Source organism: Grampus griseus (genome assembly GCF_964374135.1).
Source record: "Grampus griseus genome assembly, chromosome: 3".
In the NCBI taxonomy this organism is placed as follows: domain Eukaryota; kingdom Metazoa; phylum Chordata; class Mammalia; order Artiodactyla; family Delphinidae; genus Grampus; species Grampus griseus.
The window spans coordinates 158,978,123-159,002,350 of NC_139019.1; the positions used below are offsets into that span (position 1 = coordinate 158,978,123).

At 56.1% G+C, this 24,228-nt stretch overlaps 2 protein-coding genes across 2 annotated transcripts in view; both read right to left on the reverse strand.

The window, feature by feature from the left end:
- Positions 1-441: 441 nt before the first annotated feature.
- Positions 442-3,663, reverse strand: EPHX3 (epoxide hydrolase 3; the record flags this gene model as incomplete). Its single annotated transcript, XM_082651130.1, has 7 exons — positions 442-1,070; positions 1,164-1,300; positions 1,378-1,481; positions 2,396-2,524; positions 2,631-2,788; positions 3,159-3,244; positions 3,421-3,663. The coding sequence occupies 7 exons, from the start codon at positions 3,661-3,663 to the stop codon at positions 845-847; spliced, it is 1,083 nt and encodes a 360-aa protein (XP_082507256.1). The 3' UTR covers positions 442-844.
- A 3,498-nt stretch (positions 3,664-7,161) lies between these two features.
- Positions 7,162-24,228, reverse strand: part of BRD4 (bromodomain containing 4) — an 81,796-nt gene continuing 64,729 nt past the window's right edge. Inside the window, exons 11-20 of the mRNA XM_082651112.1 lie at positions 23,508-23,618; positions 14,259-14,311; positions 13,761-14,124; positions 12,543-13,136; positions 10,324-10,436; positions 10,063-10,225; positions 9,799-9,929; positions 9,449-9,654; positions 9,126-9,366; positions 7,162-8,786 (exon numbers count right to left, since the gene is read on the reverse strand). Of these exons, the coding sequence (XP_082507238.1) occupies positions 8,718-8,786; positions 9,126-9,366; positions 9,449-9,654; positions 9,799-9,929; positions 10,063-10,225; positions 10,324-10,436; positions 12,543-13,136; positions 13,761-14,124; positions 14,259-14,311; positions 23,508-23,618 (2,045 nt within the window). The 3' untranslated portion in view covers positions 7,162-8,717. The remainder of the gene's footprint in view (positions 8,787-9,125; positions 9,367-9,448; positions 9,655-9,798; positions 9,930-10,062; positions 10,226-10,323; positions 10,437-12,542; positions 13,137-13,760; positions 14,125-14,258; positions 14,312-23,507; positions 23,619-24,228) is intronic.

Sequence of the window (24,228 nt, forward strand, 5' to 3'; positions counted from 1 at the left end):
GGTTAATTTGGAACAGAAGATTCCGGGAACTGGAGAGACAGGCCTCAGACCCCAGATGGCTATTCAGGGAGCTGGTCCCTTCCTGTGCCGAGTCCAGAATCTCACATATCCTAACAGAGCCAAGAGCTGTTTTTCCAGGGATCTTTCCCAGGCAGTGGCGAGAGAACTTGACCTCATAAGGCCTGGAGTCATGACCAGGAGGGAGATCATGGGAGCTGCCCAGGGCCTGGCTGGAGAGGAGTCTGGACATCCACCTGCCTGCCCATGATGGTCCTCCCTTGGTGAGCTGTCAGGAGCCAGCCCCCTACTCTTAAGCTAGGAATACCCTCATCAGCACTGTCCAACAGAACTTTCTACTCTGATTCAATTCAGCCCTTGAAATATGGCTAGTGTGACTGAGGAACTGAATTTTTCATCGTATTTAATTTTAATTAATTGGCATTTAAATTGACATAACCAGTCGTGGCTACCAGTACTATACTGGACAGAGCAGTATTTAGCTGAAGACTCAGACTGGAGGTGGAAGCCAGGTCAGAGTTCATGGTCTATGCAACTCTGGGCACTGCCTTTGGTGAGAAGAGTGGGGCCTCATGGAGGGGAGAGATGGGACACTCAGCATCCAGCTCCACACAGAGGCGTACCTGGTTCCTGGGGTCAAAGTGCTTGCTCACACATGCATACACTCATGACTGTGCGTGAGCATATGGGGATGGTGTGCCTGAGGGCACCCACAGATGCACTTGTGTGCAATCTAGGAGCTCCACACCTGTGTGCATCAGAAGTTCACCCGTGTAGATACACTGTGAGAACGCCCGGGTGCGTGCAAGCCAGTGAGCGAGCGCCGCTAGTCCAGCAGGTCTTGCAAGAAGGGCCACATGTACTGGTGCATTTCCTCAGGGTTGCTCTGGGGGATCCAGTGCCCCATGCCTGGCAGGATATGGGCTTCCAGCCGGCCTGGCACAAAACGGCTGCTGATGGCCCCCACCAGCCCCTGCTCAAAATAGGGGTCCTTCTCCCCCCACAGCAGCAGGGTGGGTGTGGCCAGCTCCTGGGGCTCCAGGGGGAAGGTCCTGTGATCAAGACAGACAGGCAGGCAGAAGGACGACTGCCCCCACCCGCACCCCCAGAACTCTCCTGAGCTTCTGCCCTGGGTCTGGCCTTACCTGAAGAGGTTTCGGTAGTAGTTGAGGGGCCCAGTGAGGCCACCAGGCTGTGAGAAGCCATAAAGGAAGGCCTCGAGCTCGTTGGGGGTCAAATGTGGGATGCCCCTCTTGTGGTGGGTGAGGGTGGTCTTCAGGATCTGGGCACACAGCAGGACGCTGCCTTCAGTCCCTCCCACGACCCTCCACCCAGCCCTGGGCCTTCACCCTACTGCACCTGGAAGTCAGACATGGACAGCAACTTCTCGGGAAGCCAGGGAAGCTGGAACAGGAATATGTAGTTGGAACGGAAGAACTGGCCCATGTGGCGCAAAGAGTAGTCTGGGGGGAAGGGAAGGCAGGCATGAGGCCTGGCTCTCGGGTGGCCCCACACCTCTGCACTCTACCCATACCCAGGTCATGCACACAGATATGCCAACACTCAGGAATGCCACTGCTACCGGCCTGAGCCTGTGAGGACACTGGACGCTCCTCTTGGCCCAGGCACCAGCTTGCCTCTCTGACAAGTGGTCACTGTACCCACAGAATGGGGGCACTTTCCTCCACAGCTCCCGGGAGCCCCCACAGCCACTGGCGTGCTTCCCCCGCCCAGGCCTGGATGCATTTCCCCTGCTTCATTCAGCAAACACTTACTGAGCACCTACTGTGTACCAGGCCCTGTTCTAGACTCTGGAGACACAGCAGTGAATGGAACAGACAAAACTCCCTTGCCCTCAGGAAGCTGGAGACGGGGACAGAAAAGAACACCACCCAAAAAAAAAAAAAAAAGAAAGAAAAAGAAAGAAAGAGAAAGAGATCATACAGCTATGACTACAACTCTGGGAATTCAAATCAGGTGATGTGATGGACAGTGGGTAGCCAGAGATGGCATCTCATGCTATTGTAGTTGCTTAGCTATCTATGACTTCCCTGCCAGAAGAAAGCAAATTAACCTCTCTCTCCTCTGCTTCCCCATCTGGACCATGGGGATAATAACACTTTCATAGCTCAGGATGCTTGTGTAGGTTACTCTATGCAGGCTCCTTGTCAAAGCAATTGTAACCTGTAAGTGCTCACAAAAATATGAGCACTGTATTGTCACTGATTGTAGATTGGGAGCACCACGGGGGAAGAGACCCAGGTTCACCGCTGTGTCCCCAGCCCCTGCAGTGTTGACTGGTGGACAAAGAAGTGCGGGCACAGACACACACCCCTTCACACAGGCACATCCCAGCATCCCGGACTCCCCTACACACCTTGGTACACCGACATGGGGGCAGCGCTGACCACTGCCATCCGCTCCACCAGGGATGGGTAGTAGATGGAGAAATTCCAGGCTAGGAGTGCACCCCAGTCATGGGCCACAAGGATGCACTTGGAATAACCTGGGCGGGGGGGGGGGGTCAGAGGAACTAGTGTAAGTGAGATGCCAGGAAGAGGTGAGGCAGGGGTGACAGACACCAGGGCTGGGATGGGGGGGCACATCCCCACCCAGGCCCAGAATGACATCCTGGATGTCTGCCATCAGCAGGTCGATGGTGTAACAGTCCACATCCCTTGGTGCATCAGAGGAACCGTATCCCCGCAGGTCCACAGCCACCACATGGAAGCGGCTCTGGAACTCCCGGAGCTGGTAGCGCCAGGAGAACCTGTCAAGCGGTCCAGGGAGGGAGGTTGAGTCAGGGTCCCCAGAATACACCTCTGCCCTACGCCCAGCAGGGGCCCTGGGCCACCCCACCTTCCTGCCCTGAACTTCCCAGAAGGGAACCGCAGCAGGTGGGCTGCGCCATGGATCCAGGGCAGCCTCAACATGGATACTTCTTCATCCCATCCCTTCAGGGCCTCCTGTCCCCATCTGTCTTCATGTAGACCCCTGTCCCCGAGTGCCCTATCTAGACCCTATATACTTTGCACCCCCAGTCTGCCCAGCCCTTGTCCCTGCCTCCTTGGTGCCCTGGTGGTCCGGGCTTCACCTCCCCCTAGCCCTGTGGGTCCCTGGCCTCTGGGCCTCAGACATACCAGTTCTCCGGGAAGCCATGCAGAAACAGCATGAGGGGCCCGTTGCCCTGTCCAGCGGAGACATAGTGCAGACGCAGGTCCGAACTCTGGGGGAAGGCACAGTCTGAGACTTGGGAATCTCCTCTTCCCCGGGCTTGAACACCCCTCTTCCGCCAGGCCACGTGCACACCAAGACTTGTATTCAACCGTTTGCCACCCCCGCACCGTCCCCACAACAGGCTCTTCGATCCTCGAAACCCCGGCGGCGCCCCCGCATGCTCACCCTGAGAGTCAGGAAGCAGTGCTCGCCCAGCGTGGGGTCGCTCAAGCAGGCGGGTGGGGTACGCCGGGGGCGCCCGCAGCAGCCGCGTCGGGGCCGGCACAGCACGTGCGTGAGGGCGATGCAGCCATAGACAGCTGCGGCCACCAGCGCCGCCGAGAACACGAGGCTCCACATGAAGGCACGAAGCAGCTTCAGAGTGAGGCGCGACGGCGCCAGCAGCGCCGTCACCACCAGCTCGGGCATGTCGTCGCGTCCTGGGACGACCGCGATGCCGTCTGGGGTGTATGGGCGGGGGACGCGGGCAGCAGCAGCGAGGCGGGATCCGGGCTGGGGACCCCGCCGCCTTTGGTCTGGGGCTCCCCGGTGCTGTCGGGGTTTGAGGAACACACCGAGAGAAGAGGCGGGCGGCTCAGACCGAAACCGCCACCGCAAACGACTCACCTAAGGGCTAGGTAAACACCCAGGCGCGACAGTGACAGGGAGCAAGGCTTGAGGTGCGGGGGTGGAGCCTGCGAGGACCAGGCTCGTGTGGTTGGGGTGGAGCCTTGGGGAGAAGGGATGCTAGGGGCTAGGGCTGTGGGCGGGACCTAGAAAGGCTTGGGCGGGACTTAAGAAAGGGACGGGGCCTAGTAGGACTCCCGAGTTGGGTGTGTGGGTGGGGTCTAAAGTCTAGAGGGAGCTCAGGTCCTGCAAGAACGGGAGACAGGAGGTGCAGTGGGTGAAATGGGCGGAGCCTAGAGCAAAGGGGCGGGGCAATGCAGGGTAGGTGCGGCCTACCAGCTGGAAAGGTGGGCCCAACTAGGCCTAGGAGCGAGGTATGGGTTAGGGGCGTGGCTTAGGAGGGTGGGAATGAGGGTGGAGCCTAGAGAAGGCGGGCCTAACGTTGGGCGAAGAAGGCCCGAGTCTGGGCCTGGATGACTTCGGTGCGAGAGCTGGGCCATTGAGCCGCCCGTCGGCCTGGGTACGGGCCAATGAGACGGAGGGGCGGAGTCAGAACTAATATGGCGGGTCAGGTGGGCCCGGAAGCGGAAGGGGGGGACAGGCAGTGCCGTGCCTGGGGTTAGGAGGGAGGCGCGGGCGGTCGCCGCGGCCCAAGGAAGCCTCGGGAGCCCCTGTCGCCAGCCCCCCTCTGGTGGCTCCCCGCCTTGGAGCGCGCGACCCTCCCCTCGGTCTGGCTCCGAGAGACCTGGCACCACCTTCACCAAGCCCTGGTTCCAACGGTGGTCCAGCTGCCTCTACCCCACGCTGGCCTCCAGTTGGTCCAGCGGACGCGTCGGCCCGCCCCTGCACAGCTGTGATTGGACAATGGCGGTCATTGATGTGCAGACGACAGGTCCCGCCCGGGACCCAATCCGCAGTTGGTGAGGTCGAGGATCAGCCAATGGCGACCAAAGAAGGCGGGGAGACCAACTCCTAGAGGGCAGGGCCCGCCCCGGCCGCCGGAGAACGGGGCTGGTCGCATCACTGGGGCTCTGGGCGAAAGAGGAAGCAGAGCAGGGCTGGGCGAGCAGGGCAGCTTCTTCCTCCTCCAGTTTCGCAACCTTCCTCCCAAGATGCTGAACATTTCAAGGTCGCTCATCATTTAACCCTTATAACAACCCTATTAAGTGTAGGTACTATTATTACCCTCCCGTATTATAGACCAAGAGCCTGAAATTCGGCAAATGACTTAATGTCATTTGCCTAAAGCCTAACAGCTGGCTCAACAGCAATCCAGGAGTTGAGAAAAGCAGCAGTCTTCGGCTCCATCTTTCCTTCCGACCGGAGGCAGCCACTGGAACGATTTTCGCTTTCTTCTTTCGCACACTTAGCTATCTCTACATGTGCTTATGTGGCTATTTCTTGATTACCAATTTGGGGCATTGACTATCTCATTGTCACCACCACTGCAGGAGCTGTATCCATGGTTAGTTTTCCTATTGGTTTCCTCTAACTTTACCCCCTTTTTATCACCTCCCGTCTTCCCTTACACCTACCACTGTTAACCTTACCTTTGTAGTTTCAAAGCTGCTAAACATTATACTTGTCCTGGGACCATAAGTAAGTCCATAGGTCCCTATTTAAAGGGAAATAGTGGTTTATGTGGTTCTGCTTCATTAACAATGCATCTCAGAGCGGAAGAGACGTCTATATTGCACAAACGTTTGTTTGCCTTGCATTTATCACCCACCCTTTCTTGCATGATTAGCCTGTATCATGGCTTTGATTTCATTTACGTTTTCCATCAAATCAGTTCTCCAACCACTTGATGATCCCGGTATCCCTCCTGAGTCCTCTAACCTGGCTGCATTTACCAGCCATGGCTGGTGGGTGTCTGTGGACCTCCCTTCTGCTGCTGCTACAGAACACTGACTCCTACATTCCTGCTACCGCCCCCCCCACCCCGCCCATTCTCTACCCTTAAGCAAAAAGACAGCAGTAGTCACAGGATGATAATTTTATATTCAGTACAAATGTTTATTTTTGCAATGAGAACTGCACAAAAAAAAAACCTTTAGTATATAAGTGAAAAGTCTACGAATTCCCTTCTACAAATGTCTAAGGTGTTTAATACAAGTCTCAGATTCACTGACATAATTATTGGCCAAGCGATCCGTGCATACAGTACAGTATGGGCTTGTACACACCTCTAACTCTTGTATTGAACTAAGATTTCTAGTACTGTGGGAGAGACTGGGAAATGGCCAAAGAAATTAAATAGTAGATCCAAGTTCTAATTACAACCCAGTTAAGAGAAACACCCATCAGGGAAGTGTGGAAAGGGCCATAGCAGAATTAAATCTTTAGAAGGAAGGTGCAGACAAAACCATTTCTCCAGCTAAACAGTCAGACTTGGCCTGGGGAAGTTTCTGAACAAAACACGGAACAAAAATGAGGAGGTGGGATGAGATGGAAGAAACCCCAAGGAACCAAAATATAAGTCACACTTGAACCAGCACAGTGGCTTATGAGGAAGTGCTGTGGGAGGGAAAGGGGGCAGGATTGCGTAGCAGGAGTGGGGCAGGTCTCTGGCTGAATGCCTGAACTACATACACCATTAGCTGAGAGGTTTGGCAGATTCCAAACACAAGATACAGGGTCTTTCTGGTTGAAAAACAGAAAGTGGGATGTGGGTTAATAGTGCTGGAAATGTTTCAATCACTTTGTGTCTTTGCATACGTATAAATCACATACTTTCATCCTACATCCTGGGGGCCGCTCTTGGGTACTGCCTTTGCCCTGTGGCTGGGGCGCGTGTGTACAGATGGGTACACGGGCAGACTGCAGGGTGTCCACCTGGCAGGCTTTCTCAGGGAGGAATGGGTGCGTGTGTCTGCTTGGGGGGGTGGGGGGCGAGGATCCTATTTTGGGGGATGTACACTTATCTAAGAATAACTGGTTAACCCTGAGCTTAAATGAAAGGAGTAGTTCAGTAGAGGCAGGCAAGGTAGGAGAAGTGGCTCAAGTCCTCTGGCCGAGTGGGGGACCAAGATGGAGGAAGGGCAAAGGGGAAGAACACTGTCTGGAGTTTGACCAGGTTCTGCTGGAAGAAGCCAACCTAGGCCAGGGTCCACAGGAAGAATGGGTACTTGGGCTCCCTGACACAGCTTCAGCTTATAGGGGTCAGCTCCTGCCCAGGGACAGTAGGGACAGGACACGTGGTCCCCTGTCGGTAGATCTTGTACAGAGGTGGTGTGGGGGGCCCCTGGGCCTAGCCTAGGCCAACAGGTGGTTCACAAAGAAATGTCAGGGAGACGCCAGCATTAAAAAAGAGAGATGTGTTTATTCCATGATCAGTACAGACCAAATGCATATTCACCGTATGAAAGTCAAACCAGTCAGTGACTCCAGAGTTTGGCCAACACTGAGGCACCAGCGTCATGGTGTAGAGTGGGTTCTCATGGCACACGTAACCTCACCAAGGGCTCCAATTATAAAATTAAAAAAAAGCGGGGGAAGGGGCAGCCGGTTGGTAGGGCCAAGCGCCAGGCGGGGAGCTTCTGCCTCAGTCTGTGGCCTGTGGCCCCTGGCCCCTTGTGCCCACCACGTCCCCTGGCCCTTCCTCTCCTGGTAAAAAACAAAAACAAAAACAAAAAAAAAACACAACAACAACTCAGAAACAGATCTGACGTTAAAAAACAAAGAAGCAGCCAACGAATGGCGGGGAGAAAAAAAAAGGAAAAGAAAACGTGGCTTTCTGGTTTTATAATTAAAAATAGACTAGTAAAGTTTGAAACTGAGTAAAATATAGGCAGTTTTTTTGTGTGTTTTGTATGTTTTGTTTTGTTTTTTTTTGTGGGTTTTTTTTTTTTTTTTTGAGTTTTTTTACACCAGTTTGGTGGAGTCACCAACAAACTTCAAACAAAGATATGCCAACTATGTTTCACTACACAGTACAGCCACGGTCACACACTACCCACAGCGCGGTGGCAGCCGCCGCTCAATGAGGAGACAATCACACCATTTCAGAGATAAGCAGTGCCATTGTGTCTGGAGGAGAAGAGAGAATTAAAAATAAAATAGAATCCAACAAAAAATATATATATAGAAAAAAAAAAAGAACAGAAACACAGGTGGGAAGGAACTGACTTTGGTTGGTGGCCTCACTCGCCGGGCGAGGCCGGCCCACACATGCGCGTGTGACAGTCACCTCGCTCCAGATTGCCATGGACACACACACACCTCCACGGCACTATTCCCTTTTGCACAAGCGAACACTTACAGAGAGCGGCTCTCGATTAAAGGCTTGTGGGGGGAGAGGAAGGGAGGGGTGGGGTCTGTTCAAGGCAAAGTCAGTGCCAGCAAGGGGGTGGGCCAGCGCCCTCGCCACCACCAGCTCTTGCAGGCCTGCCCTGGTCTCCTGGGTGAGGGCAGGGGCAGCTGGGGTGTGGAGGACTCCCGGCGGGCAGGACGTCACAAACGTCACGTTCTTGGGGACAGTAAACCAGTCACGGTGGCGGCAGCAACGATGTCCTGTGTATACTGTGTAGACATTTGGCAGAGAGAAGGGCCTCTGCCCCACACGTGGGGACTTGGGGCTTGGGTCTGGCCAGCACTTGCTCGTGGCGAGGCGTGCTCTGAGCCGACGTCCTGTGGGGCGGGGTGGGGGTGGGGGTGGCGGGACGTCCGGCTGGCTGTAAGGCAGATAGGCTCTGCAGTCCTCAGCTGCCCATCAGGCCTGCCCCAGGCATAGCATGCAGGAGAGCCAGGCCCGGAGTTACCCCCTTGCCACTGCTACTGCCTCCACTGCTGCCCCTAACACTATGGAGAGTCAACGTTTTGCCAGGAAATCAAAGTCAGAAGTCACCTAGGTGCTCTCAGAAAAGATTTTCTTCAAATATTGACAATAGATCACTCTGGAAATTCATGTCAATGGTAGCTGCCATCTGGAGGAGAGAGGAGAGCAGGAGGGAGTGAAACTCAGTGTCCTGCCCTTGCTGTGGTTCCCAAACCCTCACCCCTGACCTCCAGCATGGGCTATTCCCTCAGGGCCCACACCCCAAAACCTCCCCTGCACTGGGCCAGAGCACCTCTGAGGCCCAGAGGCCAGCATGGCGCACATAAGAAGGAGCTCTGCCCTGAGTACCCACCCAATGGCTCTCTGCTTGCACCCCACTTCTTGGGGAGAGAGCCTCCCTGCCCACTCCAGGTTCAGGGTCCCCTTTCTCAACTCCTCCAGGGGTGGATCTCTGCCCAGCAGTGGCCACCAGAGTCCCCCAGCTCACCGCTTCCCGGCGCCTTCGCTCTTGCTCCTGCTTTCGGGCCAACTCCCTCTGCTGGTCCAGCATGGACTGGGGCTGGGAGCTCCGGGCCTGGGGGGTGGCGGCAGCGGCTACAGCAGCTGCCTGTTGCTGCTGCTGCTGCTGCTGCTCCTGTCGCTGCTGCTGCTGCTGCTGCTCCTGGCGCCGGCGTGCCTCCTCGTGGGCTCGCCGGGCCTGCTCTAGCGCATCTTCATCCTCTCGGCTCCTGAGCAGAGCAGGGCTCCGTGTCACGTGGGGATGAGTGCAAGCCCTGGGAGCCCCACAACCTGCCCAGAGCCCGCGCCCACCTCATGCGCTCCTGCCGGAGCCGCTCCTTCTCCTTCTCTGCGTGCTCAGCCTGCGCCTTCAGGGCCTTCTCGCGTTCCTCCTTCTCCCGGGCCGCCCGGCGGAACTGCTCGAAGCTGTCACTTGATGACTTGGCTGTGGAGGACGGGGTGGTGGGATGCTTCTGCACCAGGCTAGCCCAGGAGCCCATATTCTTGATTTTTAGGTCCTGCGAGGCAGAGAGACCAGGGGGCCAGTGAGGGACCCTGCTGCAACTGGACTCCTCCAGAGAGGCCCAAAGTCTGAGGACACAGCTACCAAGGCATCTCCTTGGGGTGGGGGTCAGGGGCACTCACGGGTCCACTGCTCCTACCTTTTTGGGTGCAACTGGCGTCTTCGGCTCCTGTTTCTGTTTGTCCTTGTCAGCGGCCCCCGGTGGGGGTGCATTCTGCTCAGGGGGCCGAATCACAGGCCTCCCGACATCCACGGGCTTCATCTCAGGCCCTGGAACACAAATAGCCCATGGGCCTGGGCCCAACCCACCTCAGTGGGGCACGGTTGACCGGCCCACAGGAAGCTCACATCCAGTGCAGGCCTGGGGGCCTCAACCTCAGCTGGGATTGGAGAGGGCACTCACGCTGGGGCAGGTGGACGGGGGCCTTGATGCTCTCTGGGTGCTTGGGGGGTTCTGGCCGCAGCGAGGGGCTGAAGGGCTCACTGCGGATGATGGGTGAGTGGATCTTCTCCTCCTTCACCACCACCAGGGGCTGGGGCTGGACCACGGAGGCTGCACGTAGCTCCTGGGACGGCACAGGCATGGCAGCTGGTGAGGTGGATGGGCGCCCCTGGCCCCAGCCTACGCCCATCCCTGGGGGTGTGGCCCAGCCCTGCCCTTTACCTGCTTCTTAGGCTGGACGTTTTGCTGAGGTGGTGACTGGTGGGTCAGACTCTGGAACTGTGGCATCTGGGGGGAATGTATCATAAGCGGGGAGGGGGCTTCACGGAGGTGACCTAGGAGAAGGGACAAGGAGCTTATCAGCATGTCTGGTATGGAGGCCGCCGGCCCTGGGCCCAGCCAGGCCCTTCCAACCCAAGGGAAGCCCCACAACGGCTCAGTCCCTTGCATGTCAGGCCCTGTGCTCAGAGTGCAGCAGGGCTTTGTGGAGCCATGAGTGCAATCCTGGTGTTTGATACCACTGTGTGTCAGAAAAAAAACTTTCCATTAGGAAACTTTAGGAAGCGCAGATACATCTGATCCCAGGTGGGATCTGAGCTTGATTATCTTTTAAAAGCTCTCCAGGTGGTCCTATGGTATGGCCTAGGTCAAATACAAGGGATGTCAATAACCCCACAGAGCAGGCAGCCTGGGCTCCCGGCTGTCCCCATGTGGCTAGGCCGGTCTGCCTGGACAGCTGCTTCGGGCCTAAGGCTAGATCCCCAGGAACCTCCCCAATACAACTCAACCTGCAAGGCCCACACAATGGGGAGAAGCCTGGACCTGGCCTACACCACAGCAGAACTGGCAGAACAGGTGTTGGGCTCATGGTTCTTGGAGAAAGTGGGCCAGCCCACCCACCTTCATCCAACCAAAGGCTGGGGGGACCCAGGCAGCCTTGGCCTGGGCCTGCCAGCAATCTGCAAACACACAACTGCAACAGCCTCCTGTCTGGGTGGTTCCCTTGGGAGCACCTGCTGAGGCCGACCTGGGCAATGACAGGCTCTCAAGCCTATGACTTGCAGAAATCTCCTGCCTGCTAGAAGCTTCATCCAGCAGCACCTAGAGGGGAGCCCAGTAGCTCAGGGGCGGTGCCTCCAAGTTGGCCTGGTGCCCAGGGATGCTTGCCAAACCTCCCTGGACTCCAACAACTTGGTCTTTGGCCCAAAGCCCCCAGCTATGCTCCAACACATGTCACTCCCTGTGACTCATTCCAGGCCACAGAGACTCGGGGAGAGATGGGCCCAGAGACTCTAAGCAAAGGTAGCCAGAGGGGACCTGCCCTGACCCACCACAAGTGCTGACTCCTCCGAAGGCATCTCATCACCTGCCCACTACTGGTCTCCACAAGGAAACCCTGTCTTGCTTGAGGGTGGAAAACAGGCACATTTGCAGAGCTGCTAGGACCACCACTGGTCTTTCCCAGGGAGGACAGCCAGCTGTTCTCAGCTCAGGGTACACAGTGATCCACTTGGCACCTGGCAGCTTTTGCTGGGTTTAGGAGCAGTCACAGCCTAAAGTCAACAGCTTTATTCAATTTGTAGGCGGCACTCACGGGATACCACCCCCCACCCCCCACCCCCAAGCCAGGCTGCATGATCTACATGCCAAGTCCAAGAACGTCAATGTGTCACCACACCATGAGGCATCTACTAGAACACTGCCCCACCGTGGTCAGCCAAAACATTTTGGTCAGAGACACCTAGAAAACAAGTGCCCAGGAAAAGCAAGAGGACATGGCCTGCCCAATGCTGTTGACTGGAAAATGGCAGCCTAGATCAGGCTGGAGACTGGGAGCAGGAGACAGCAATGATTCCTGGGTGAGTCGTGAGCTACCTGTGAGCTTCAGCCTAATTCTCCCTCCCAGCTCCACCAGGGGGGCCTCCTAACACCAAAAGCCGAGCACCTGTTTCCATAGGTTCCCGAACAGACCACACTGCCCCGACCTGCTCATGGCTCGACCTGGACCTCACACCCCACTGTTTGTTAAGCTAACTCCTGCTCATCCTCTGGTCACCTCCTCCAAGAAGCCTGCCCCAATCCCCAGAGGCGGAGCACGTGCCTCCCCTGGGCTTCTGGCCTCCTCACCTAGCAGGTATCACAATGCACTGTTAATGCACTTGACTGTGAGTTCCAAGAAAATGGCCCACTGGGGCCTTAATCTGTCATCTCGGCTTGCACGCAAGATGGACACCTGATTAAAACACTGCATCAAGTATCATCGCCCCCTTTCAGCTGCCTCTCTCCAACCAACCCAGAGCCTTCAAGGCTCAGCTTTGAGCCCATCTCAGCCTGCAGCACAAACTGACCCTTCTGGCTTCTTGAGGACCAAACTCTAGACCTAGCGCCAGCCTCCCCAGAACCCAGGGGCAGGACGGTAGTGCTGGTGGGGGGACACTTACCAGTTGAGTAGGGGTCTGACTTGTGGTGCCGGGGTGAAGGATGATGCTGGATGACTTGTTGAGGCTTGGCGGGCTGCGGCGGGGGTGGCTGCTGGCCCGTGGGTGGGTGGGGGGGCTGCTGGCCTGGGGGCGGTGGGGGCTGCTGGATATGGGTGGGGAACTGCATGGGCTGCATATGCACGGGCCGTGGCGGGGGCTGGTGCTGCTGCTGGGGTGGTGGCTGTGGCTGGGGCGGTGGCGGAGGTGGCTGCTGCTGCTGTTGTAGCTGCTGCTGCACTGAGGGGTGGGGAGGTGGGGGCAGAGGGGGCGGGGGCTGGGACTGCACCTTCACGGAAGGGAGTAGTGGTGTGGGAGGCTGCACCTTCTGCAGCTGCTGCAAATAGAGCTGCATCTGCATGGAGGTGAGGGGTGGGGCAGGCGGATCTTCATCCTCCTGCAGCAGCACTTGGGGGGGCTGAGCCATGGGGGGCTGCGGGAGTAGGGGAGGCTGGGCCAGGGCGGGTGATACGGCCGGGGGACGGGCAGCCTTGGGGGGGAGGGCGGCAGCTCGGTTACTGGGCCGTGATGGCTGTTGAGGCAGTGCGTTGTGCAAAGCTGGAAGGACACAGTAGCAGGGTGGTGAGGCTCACACACCCCGTGGCCCCCGGGGTCTCCTCCATCCTGACCTCCTACTTGTCTCCCTCCAACTGGCAACCTCTCCACCATCCTTGGTTTCCCAAAAGCTCCAGAATAAGGACAGCATCCAGGGAGGTCTACAGGATCCGGCCCCTCACCATCTTGCTCCGTGCTCCACGCCCCCAACTCTCCTCCCTTCCCTTCCCTCCAACTGCTGCACTTGCCCTTCAGGTCTCAGAGCAAGTCTTTCCTGATTCCCACAGGTGTGTCCGCTCTCAGCTGAGGCTGTGCGCCCTCTCAAACCCCTATCCCTGACTGGGAGCTACAGAGGATCACATATTTTTCCATCTCACACCACGCCTGGCCCAGCAGAAGATCTGAATCAGTGTCTTCTGTACCCAAAGCACTCTCTCTCTGTGCAAGGCCTGTTCTGGCGCCCCTCGTGTAATTTCCATAATGGCCCCGGGAAGCTGCTAACCTCCCCTTAGAGACAACTGAGGTTAAGAGGGGTTCTGCAGGTCGCCCAGAGTGCCCTGTCACTGTGGTAAGACCAGGGTGGGAAGGGGACCTCCCCACACTGTTGCGGGTGTGGTTGCAGCTCACCTGGAGGAGAGACCACCGAGTGCTGGTTGAGATGAGGCGGAGTGCTGTGCTCGGGAGGCTGGGGCAGGTGAGGGGGCAGCTCGGGCTGCGGCAGGTGCAGGATGGGCTGGGTGAAGTGGCCAATGGGGTCGAAGACACTGCCTGGGAGTTGGGGTTCCAGGACGGGCACCTGGGTGGCGATGAAGGGTGGAGGCGAGGACTTCATCGCAGGGGCTGCCTGCTGTGGCATGGAGGGCGGAGGGGGCGGGGGCGGGGGCTGCTGCTGTGGAGGTGGAGGCGGTGGGGGCTGCTGGGGAGGCGGTGGGGGCTGCTGGGGCACAGGGGCCGGGGCCTGCTGCATCTGCTGATGGTGGTGGTGATGGTGCTGCAGACAGACAGACAGACAGGCTGACGTCAGGCAGGCCAAACCCGTCTGGGTCAGACACAGGGTCCCTCCAGGGCCCCAAAAGACAGGTGGCCACTGCTCACCTGCTAAAGGACACCCCCGAAACCACATACCTTCTTCTGCTCCCTCCCGGGGTGCCCCTTCTTTTTTGACTTCGGAGCCATCTCTGTGGAGGAAAAGAGAAGGTGGTGAGCCTACGGGGGAGAAGACTGGGAGCTGGCCTTGAACGCAGAGCAAGGAGAAAACAGAGGATGAGTTCAGGAGAAGGACCGGTGACAGTGAGAGGGAGGGTGGTTGGGTTCTGTCTGGGATGGAAGTTGGTCACAGGGGAGGGAAAGACATGTGGGGTGCCACCTACCCAGTTGCCTGCTGCTTTTTCCTAGCAGGGACCATGCCTGAAAAGCTGCCTGCCAATCTCCGGACCACCAGCTCCGTTAAAAGATGACACCCAAATGCACTGGGAACTGAGCTACGAGAAACCTCCTCGCCCAACTTCTCCTCCAATTTGCTGGTCAGAAGCCTCTACAGTGACCTGAGCATCTGCACCCCAACTGCTTTGCCTTGCAACAACCATGGTGTTTGAAATGATCTTGTCCATTTTACAGATTAGCAAAGTGAGGCTCAGAGAAGTTAAGGGACTTGCTCTGGTCACACAGCTAAAAAGTAACAACTCGGTGGCCTCCAACTGCATTGCCCTCTGAGGCTCGCTCCTTCCCACCCTCCCAGACGAAACAGAGATGCGTGAGTTGGGCTGAGAAAGACCACTGGTGCCAGCATGGGCCAAGGCCTGGCCACAGAGCCATGGGACAGGTGAAGAGAGTGCTGACAAGCATGAGCGTTTTGTGGAGGAAGAGAGAAGCCAGCCAGCCAGCCAGCCTCCCTGGACGACGCAGGAGCCAATGGGGGAGGTACTCAATGCCATTGCCAGCAGAGGAGGACGACACTGGCCCGACTCCCCTTCCTCTCAGAAGACCAGCCTCAGAGAAGTCCCTGTGTTGGGATACAGTCAATGTGCTGCAGGGAGAAAGCAGTATGTGTCCCGGTTTCTCAGGAGCCAATGGCTTGTTGCCACCACTGTGTGGATAAATCTGGGGTGTGCCTGTCTCTGTGAGGAGTGTGCAAGAGCCAGCATGACTCCCTCTGCCCCCACTCTAGAAGCTTATGCTAAGGAACTTTTGCCAGCTGGATGCCCCTTGCCAAACACTGCTGGGTGTAAACCTCAGAGGAGAGAAAGCCCAGCCAGTGCTCAAGGGCTAGGAAATGAAGTCACCAACCACCAGGTGGGAGGTAGGACCCATGGTGCCTTTCAGATTCCTGTCACTGAGAGGCACCTCATGGCTTTGCCTGGCATTCCCTGAGCTCCTTGCCAGGGTGTTGGCTCTTGCTGCTGGTGTTGGAGGACACATGCTTTTGCCCAAAGCGGGGCTAGCTCCACTGCTAGCTCCAAAGCTGCTTCATGGAGGGCCGTGCTAAACTTCTGTGAGGTGCACAGCCTTGGTGCGACGTGTCACCAAAAGGGATGAGAAGGGACTTTGTGCCCTGCAAAAGCTCACCATTCCATGCAAGTGATAAGACAGTGACACAAAACTCAGCAGCTACAGACATGTCTCATACAAATGGCAGCGACTAGGGACATCTGGGACACAGGAACTGTAGGCCCAGCCCCAAACCCAGACTTGAGAGATGCCAGGATACAGGGCGCAGAACTCTTTGGGTCACATACAAAAGCTGGTGAGGACACTCTTGAGGGTCACACATACAAAAGGGAGCCATCTGGGTGATTTGCAGGATCAGGCCACAGGGTGTCTAGCAGCCGCAGGATGGAAAAGGAGAGGCTGGAGGCCCAGGACCAAGCGGACCCTACACACACAGGGATAAAGCATGGTACACAGAGGTTGCTGACCCAAGGGAGTGGGAGAAAGAAGCCAGAGCATTCCTCCAGGCTGGGCTCCTCTCCCAGCATGGATTCCAGTAACAGAAACTGCAGCTGGGGAGGCTGGGGGCGGCTGCTTGCATGCTGGCATGCCTTTGGAGGGAGGGGACCAATGGGTCAAGTCTGACCAGGAGAGGCCACTGTGTCATGGGGAGAAGGCTGGGCAGGGTAGGGGTGGCCTGTCATCTCATGGCCTTGGGAGGAAACACTTTTTTTCATCACAAAAGAGGGACAGTGGCTCTGAACCCACACCATCTCCCTGCAGCCATGAGCAGAGAGGCCCATCTGGGAACTAGAGGGGAAAAAGTGCAATGGGGCCCTTAAGGATCCAGGGAGTGGCTTTCAGCTGCCTTAGAAAGGTCCCTGGGAGTACCATCCCAGGGCTCCACATTAAGTGCTGGGAGGGGCAGGCCTAGAGTGGGAGAGAAGGTGGGAGGTGCACAGCAGACCACCAGGACAAGAGGACTAAAGGGGCCAGCAGTGGGGACCAAGGGGTGCTGGAGCCTCTTTGGGACAGCCACATCTGGCTCACGTGTCCTGGGCCTCATGCTGGAGTTACTGGTAGGAAGACAAGACAGGAAGTGCACAACTTCACAACACACCAGCCCCAAGACACCCCCACACAAAACTCTCTAGAAAGGGTTACATGAAGATGGCCTCAAGTACTGTGTGATCTTTATTCCATAAAAATCTTGAACTCAACACAAGTTTCATCTTTACATAGGATGGTAATTGTACAAAGAATTAAAACGTTTTTGTAAAATCTGATTAAAACACTGATTTCTCCCCACTCCCCCACAACTCAAGGGAAGGAGACAGGATAGAAGGTAAGGGCAGAGGTGCGTAGCCCCTCAACTGAACCGGCTGGGAGTCTCAGCACCAGCAGATGCCCAGGCCTCCCACCCCTTCTACAGCGACTCCTCAGGCCCGGCTGGCACCTCCCACTGTCCGCATGCTGGAGGCTGCCGACAAGGCGTGAGTGGGCTTCTGCTCTCTCTGCTCTGTTCCTGGGGCACTGGGCATAGGTGACAGCTTGAATCTAAAGATCAGGTTCTCTGCCAGACGGAAGCCCCACGGGCAAGAAGGACGGGATCCCTGGACAGCGAGGCTGCAAGGACCACGCAGGACAGCTGGCCCGTGGCTACAGCCCATGTGCACACGAGTGGGAAGGAGGGGTGGGGAGGCAAACAGGCCGACACTGTGGGAATCTAGCCTGACTTTTGTTCTAAGACAGAAGAATCTTCCCAGAATGACAATACCAGCAGCTTCCCAACTGTCCTGTGGGAATCTCCGGGCATGAAGCTCCCTGACCCCAGCCAGGCTGAGTTGTACTGGGAACACATCAGGAACAGGCCAAAGGGCAGCTCAAAATAGTCTGTTTGGCGAATGAGTTCGACTGGAAGCTGACCGGCTACAGGATCAGGGAGCAGCCTAGGAACTCCCAAGTATCACTGCAGGGCCCTGGAGGCTCTGGGGAGGCTGAACCGGGAACCCAAGGCCAAGGCCAGTCTGGGGCAGTTAGAGCTGCTTGGGCCCAAGGCCCCAAGGAGCTGGGGAGGAGTGCCAGGGTTTCCACACAGGCGGTGGCCAACTGCACCTCCTCAAGCCTGCTTCCAGCTCCAGCAGAAGGCAGACTCCAAGATGCCAGGAGATGGTTAGGCCTTGAAGAAGTACACACAAACTATATATAAAACAAAAAAAGCTCTCTGAAATGCAGATGCTATTCCTTAGGGAACTTTTCACGTCAGGCAGTTTTCTGTTGAGATGCTGGATTCATGACCAAAAAAGGGCCGACATTTATTTTTAGAGCAAAAAAAAAGCCTATTTAGTGCCTCTCAGAGGGCTTGGATTATGTGGCCACCCTGACCTGCCCCATCCCCAGCAGCTGTCATCACTCTAGGGGACTGAAGACTAGGAGACTACTTGCATGTGCATGGAACAGGGCCCGAAGGCTCTGATGCCCTCACGATTGACTGGTCCAGTGCTCTGGGTTTCAAGAACCCTTTCTTGCCACTAGCCCAGATCCCAATCCCCACCAAAGGAAAGGATGATGGGCTAGAGGAGCCAGGTCAACTGGCTACACGGCCACTCCTCCCCAGCCGCCCCTCACTAATGGCCTGCCTGGCAGCTCCTGGAGCCTGCTTCTAAGTACCTGGGAAGGGAGGGATTGGGAGGCAGCTTAGGAAGTACTTTCCCTATGTGACTTTAGGAGAAGAGGCCAAAGAAGTTGGGAAAATGCCCCACAGAAACAGTGGGAACAATGAAAACAGAAAGGAGGACTCCAGGGGGCTGTGAATCAGCTGTGGCTGGTGACAGCCTCTGGCTAATGGAGCCTTATAGGTCACCAGAGAGAAGGCATGCTGAGGGACAGCCCCAGTGAGCCTTTGGGCCCAGCTGGCCTCGCCTCTAAAGCCCCATTCCTCACTTGGGGAAGCTCTAGATGTTACAGTGTTCTTCCTTAGGGTGAATGAGATCCTCCCTGGGCTAACGTCATTGCAAGGTCCAGGAGGGAACCAGTTAGGATCCAGAGTCCCCAAAAAAGAGGGAGGGATGAGGAGAGAAAACATATTTGTGTTGGGGTCTTGCACACGGAGCAGCACCACATGTATGCGTGTGCAGGGGGGACTGTCATCACCCTCTGGGAGATGCCACCCACCCAGAGGACCCCAGACGACCAGGGAGGCGGGGCAGGACAGCCAGGCAGTCTTTACACAGGAGGCCCGGGCGGGCAGCCAGGCAGGCAGCCTTCCCGGAGGCGGGACTAGGCGTGAGCTGCTGGACATGACTAATCCACCCCAGGGGACAGGCCCAGGGCTCTGAGGAATTCCATAACTTGATGGAGTCCTGTCCCTTTCACGGAAGAAAATGGACTTAAGCTATAGCTTGCTGGGAAGGAATCTGGAACTGAAGACCGTTTTATTAAGAGTCCGTGTCCAATGATTAGGCAGGACCTACATAGAGGGAGAGAGAAACCAGTGTGAGAGAAATGGTGTGGAATGTACCGTTCAAGTCATAAGAACAGAAGAACCGCAGACCAAGCCAGCCTCCTGTGCCCTGCTTGCTGTCAGGGCACCAGAGAATAGCCGCAGACTAGGAGTTCCACCCCCTGCCTGGCCAGCTGCAGGTGGGGACAGACCCACCTTTCCCTTAGAAGGGCCTCGGATCTGGCACGTATGGATGTCTCCAGAACCGCCTGAGTCTGTTTATGCTGTTTATGCTTCTAGACAGAACTGCTTCCAGTAACAAGTTCCATATGTGCCGAGTGCATGCTGGTGTTTCCTTTACTGGTCTTTGCATCTGAGAGGCTACCCTGCCTGTCCTCCTTGCCATCACTTCTGAAGACCAGCCTGGTGTGCCATGCGCATTAGGCGCCCACTGATTCTGATCTTATCCCCCAGGGTCTGCTTTTCTGCACCTGTCTATTTCAAGGAGGTGATGCTGACCCTTCCTCAGGGCTTGGGTGGAGGTAGGAAAAGACCCTAAGAAAGATATGGAGTGCAGGACCTCTAGCTAACAGCCTCACCTCTGCATTCCTATAAATCGCAAGAAACAAACCAAAAAAAATTATAAAAAGAGGAGCCAGTTACATACACTGTTAAGGAAGAAAAAAACAAAAAATAAAAACAGGTTGAGAAAGAAAGTTGTCCCTTCTTTGTCCCAGGCATCGAATGCAGCTCCCCTTGATGGGGGAGGGGGTGTGGGGCTCGTTCCCACCCATATAGCAGAGCAGATGCTTCTGTTAGAGTCACAGATGCAACCAACACTGCACTCCCATGGTCCCCAAGTGCGCATGTGGGAAAAACCCGCCCACCGGCCGGCCTCTCATTCAAGGCACATTCCACAAGTCTCACCTTCGCCCATGAAGCCCTAAAATCCGTCCCTGCGTGTGTGTGGGAGTGTGAGGGTCACCTGGCAGTGCAGGCAGACTGGCTATAGCCCCGTCCTCCAGATCTCTTCCTACCCCCACCCCCACCAGGGGACTTACCCCCTCCCCAAGAGCGTGCGTCACACCCTTGGAGTGGGCAGCAGCAGGCCCCAAGATGGGACTGGAACCGAGTCCTTCCAGGACCCCAGGGGGTCGGAAGCTGAGGCTGGTTGTCTGGGAAGAATGCCCCATGGCCTCTGTCTGCACTTTCCAGCTCAAATCTTTCCAAAACATCAAGCATTCCTTTTCCCCTTGGAGCTATTAAGAAACACCCACATGCTCCGATCCTGGGAAAAGGAAACCAGGAGACTAAAATAGCTGGAGTGTGCTCCCTCTGCAACTAAAAGACCAAAATCAAGTCCAAGAGAATTCCCTGAACTCCTGTTCCAGCCCAGGCCAGGGGTGCTCTTGAGAGTGACAGGAACTGTGTGGCCACCCCTGCCCATAAAGATTTGTGGGTGGCATTTGGGAAGAGCCAGACATCAGCAATGTGATGAGGTGAAAGCTTAAGATGGCTCAGGGGCAGTGGGAGGGTGGCACTTGTACCACCACCTTCTGTCCCTCAAGCTGATTCAGAGTTTAACCAGAATCAAAGCTCAGTGGAAGACCACGACTCAAGTAACAGCTGGGTTCAAAAGATGTCGTGGGACTGGCCAGCAGTGCTGCATGCTCCTGAACAGGAGGAGGAACACACAGTGGCCTGGGACAGAGCTGGAAAAGAAACACCCCCTCCGCCCCAGTCTGTGGACGCACTGCCTTGCCCCAAGGACCAGCCCCCATGTCCTGAGCAGCTAGCAGCATCCTTGTCTATGGACAGTGGCCAGAGAGGAGTCCACGTACCACTGCCCTAGCCCCAACTTAGTGCCTCTGGTTCAATTTCTTTTGGTGATTCATGTCTCAGGGCTGTGTCGGCAGAACTGACAAATATAGGCCCTTAGGAATTTCAGCACTAATCCAAATGGAAACACAAGAACAAGAAGGGCAAAACAATTAAGCCCCCAAACACCAAGAGAAATACCTTCAATGCCCCCCACCAGGCCCCATCCCCCGCAAGGCAGAACCACCTGTAACTGGTCAGAGAAATCTACCCAGCTCCATGGACCCAGCACGAGCAGCTGCTGGAGGAGCTGCCCGGAGAGCAAGTGCAGGTTCCTGTGCAGGATGGGGGTGGCAGATGGCCACATTCAGTGGTGCCAGGGCACAGGCTCCCACTTTGGAACCTGTAGCATCTGAGCTGCAGGGCACAAACCTATAGGGTGGGTCCCTCCCAAGAGTAAAAGCTCTCAGCTGGCCTCCGACAGAGCTCTCCAGCGCACACAGAAGGCAAAGGAAAAGTCAGGACCACGAAGACAAAAGAGAGGCTCGTAAAACCCAAGGTGGGGAGGGTGCCTGGGAAGAGGAAGGAGCTGGAGGCAGCCGAGGGAGCCGCCAGGGCTGGACTGCTGGAGCCTGGGAGCCTGCAGGCTGGCGGCTCTGAGACTGTAAATCTCGTCCTCCTTCCTGCCAGGACAGCTGTTCCCAGGACTCTCAGATTACTTGTTGCACAATCCTTCCAGCTTCTTTAAAAGGGGGAAAAATGTGGAGGGAAAAAAAAAAAAATCTCGGCAGCAGCAGGGAGCTGCTAGAAATACCGTCATGGTCACTCCACAGCAGGCGGCAGCAGGCGGGCTGTAGGACGCTCAGAAGCTCAGGAGTCAGGGACAAAGGCCACAGCCACAGATTCGCAACGGGGACATCAGGTGTGATGGTCATGGCCCCATAAGGTGCCACAGTGGGTGGGGCCAAACCATGCTGTTTTAGCTATCAGGTCCGCTGCCAATTTCAACCTCTGGGGTATTCTTTGGTTGTTCAGATCCTTAGGAGAAAAGGCTATGAAACCCCTAGTAGAAACAGCCTGCTAGAAAATGCAGGAGGTACAAAACCCCAGAGGAAAAGACAAACCTCAGGTTTGGCTGGCACTGAAAGTGAGAAGTCAGCAGCCACCAGGAATGCTAATTGAGCCCAAGAATATGGCCATTCACCCTGTTAAGGGCACTGGGCCCTGGCCTGGGGCCAGCTCTGCCTGAGCAAGCACCAGATGCGGCGCCCCCTGCTGGTAGACAGGTTTAAAAAAGCAATGGAAGGGGGAGCTGGTTAGGAAGAAAGAAAAAATGGTTAAGGATGGAGAAAGAGGCAGCCAGCAAACTACTCACAGCAATCTTTGCATACAATAGGAGCTCAATAAATACAGAATATACTTAGTGACTTTCATGTCACTTTGGCCCACTGAAAATGAGGTAGTCCTGAGCCCTCCCCCAACACTTGGGAAACCTGGTGTCCTTACTATAAAAGGGAAGAGGAGCAGTGACAAGACCCAGAGGCCCCCTTGTCCCCAGCTTCCCTGGACAGAGGCAGGCTGAGCCCACAGGAGGACCTGTGGACCCACACACCTCAGGGCAGCTTCACTCTTTCCAACTGCTGCAAATGATCCTCAAACTTCCTTGGCACCACCAGGTCACATTATTTATGTGAACAAAGTGGAGCTTATCATTTATTTCCAGTTAAAATAAAATACCAGGGACAAAATAGGTACATGAAAGAATATGCCAGGAGTTTTCGTTGCCCAAACACACGTTTCCCACTGTGGATGTGCACATTGCAGCCTGCCTGGAGGGGCACACCCAGGGTCCCAGGGCAGGCTCGCGGGTGGTCCACAGACTGTCTGCTCAGCTGATAGAGTTAGACCTGCCCAGGGACAACTCTGCTCACCCAGAGAAGGCCAGCTCCACCTCACAGAACAGGCTAGTCACCAGGCTTCTTCCCTAGCCTCTCCTCTGGGCCAGTCTGAGCATCTGCTCCCCTGAGAATAACCAGGAGGGCTTGTATCTGGAGAAAAGGTCCCCTTCCCCACCACTGGCACAGCTCTCAGCATCTCCACCTGCCCCCACCTCCCGTGTCAAAGCTGCTGCTCAGGCGCACCAGTGGATACAAATGCACGCCCATGGAGCATGGAGAGAAGGAACTGTTAGAGGTACAGGACACGCATGTCCAAGTGCGTGCAGTTAGGAGTAGCCAATGCAGCAGTGAGCACATTATGGGGGGGATGGCAGTGCCCTAAGCCCCAGGAACAGCAGGGCCAAAAGCAGGCTGCTCCACACCTGCCAAATCACATCACCTGAAAGGGCTGTGTTGCATGCAACTGTGACACACGGAAGACTGTGAGGCTGGGCAGGCTCACGCTAAGATCAATTCCATCATCTGCTCCCACCCCTTCTTTCCCAGGTCTCTGCAGTGTCAATACCCCTGGCTACCTGTCTTCCCTGCCCCAGCCCAGGTCGAGGGTAGTGTGGGGGCAGGTGCAGGGTTACCCCCGCCCCCAGTTTGAGATTAACATGGTGACCAAGTAGATGGACAGATGGGAGGGCCCAGCAAGTTCTTATGACTGCCATCTCTGGTTTCTGGTAGCCTGGACACAGGATGGAGCACAGGCAGGATTCCGACAAGACTCTAAGTTAGACACCTAACCTGTTTCAGAGTCTTCGCTGTCAGAGGAGCTGGACTCGCTGGTGCTCTCCGACTCTGAGGATGAGAAGCCCTTCATCTTGGAGGAGCCAGCAATCACATCAACTTTCTCAGCTGCAATAAAGCAACAGGGACAGAGTCAGGCAGGGCCCTGAGTCCCATGAGCCCGAAGGCTGCTCCTAACGGCCGGCTGCAATCCTTCCGAACCCCGGCCAGACCCACATTTCCCAATGGTAAGCAGCTAGCCTACCATGCATGCCAGCCAAACACTTGGCTTACACTGGACTTTCAAGGTCCCTCCAATCTCTCAAAGTACCCTTTTACAGGGTTCATCAAGGATTAAGAGACCAGGGCAGGAGGAAATTCTCTAACACAAGGGACTGCTGTGATTATGCTCCCTCAGCTACTTTTCTGACAGTGGGTAAAGAGGACCTAAAGGGGACATTACAGTCAAAGACAAAACAAGACAAGGAAAGAGCCCCAAGGGATCTCCCAGCACCTCAGTGTGCAGACTGAGGCAAGTGTCACTGTGTGGCACCCTGGGCGGAGGATGGGGTGTGTGTGTGTGCCAAGGACCCCAGGAGTCAGTCCGGGCTGGAATGAAGGCTGTGTGCAAAGCCCTGATGTGGATCCTAAGTCCTACTGGTTCTAACGCAAAAGCTGTGAGCCAAGACAAGGCACTGATAACACAAAAGAGCTGCTTGGAAGACCTGCGGGTGGGGGA